The sequence below is a fragment of the Charadrius vociferus genome, unplaced genomic scaffold (assembly GCF_000708025.1).
Source record: "Charadrius vociferus isolate BGI_N301 unplaced genomic scaffold, ASM70802v2 scaffold1171, whole genome shotgun sequence".
NCBI lineage: Eukaryota > Metazoa > Chordata > Aves > Charadriiformes > Charadriidae > Charadrius > Charadrius vociferus.
Genome location: NW_009646862.1, coordinates 21,731 through 22,368, shown reverse-complemented (window position 1 = coordinate 22,368; position 638 = coordinate 21,731). Strand labels below are relative to the sequence as shown.

The 638-nt window shown below is 68.5% G+C and overlaps 1 protein-coding gene across 1 annotated transcript in view; it reads right to left on the bottom strand.

The window, feature by feature from the left end:
• Nucleotides 1-638, bottom strand: part of APEH (acylaminoacyl-peptide hydrolase) — a 22,764-nt gene that overhangs the window by 2,207 nt on the left and 19,919 nt on the right. Inside the window, exons 16-19 of the mRNA XM_009894362.1 lie at nucleotides 534-628; nucleotides 363-465; nucleotides 177-283; nucleotides 3-100 (exon numbers count right to left, since the gene is read on the bottom strand). Coding sequence (XP_009892664.1) covers nucleotides 3-100; nucleotides 177-283; nucleotides 363-465; nucleotides 534-628 — 403 coding nt within the window. The remainder of the gene's footprint in view (nucleotides 1-2; nucleotides 101-176; nucleotides 284-362; nucleotides 466-533; nucleotides 629-638) is intronic.

The window sequence follows — 638 nt, the reverse complement described above, 5'->3', positions numbered from 1 at the left end:
GCGCAGGTGCTTGACCAGCCACAGCACCATGTTCATGAAGCCGTCGGCTTCGGCCTCGACGCCGGCCAGCGCGTGGTTGTTTCCTGGGTACAAGAGCAGCCTGGAGCGGAGAGGGGGTGTTAGCACCGTGCCTGAGCATCCCCCTTCCCCACCGGGGCACCCGGCACCCCGCTCACCGTGTGGGGACCCCACGGGCCTTGAGGGCACGGTAATACTCCAGCCCCTGCTGTGGGGGCACCCGCCGGTCGTCCTCCCCCAGCATCAGCAGCACGGGCGCGCGGACCTGCGGGAGCGGCACAGCCTCAGTGCCGGCACTGCCAGCAGGGACAGGGATGGAGACAGGGACGGGGACAGAGACGTACCTGGTCGATGTAGCGCATGGGCGACTTGTGCAGCATCTCTGTCCACTGGGCTGGGTCCGGCAGGGTGCCGGGCACGTAGGGCAGCCCCGTCTCCGTCAGGCACCTGCAGACAAGAAAGATGGGGACGCGTGCGGGGCTGGGGCGGGGGGGGCCGGCGATGGCGGTACTCACCAGTCGGGGATGTCGGTGGCAGCCACCATGGAGGCGATGTTCACCACCGGGTTGCGGACTACGCAAGCATGGTAGGGGTCAGGGAACTGGCCAAGAAGGGGGGAC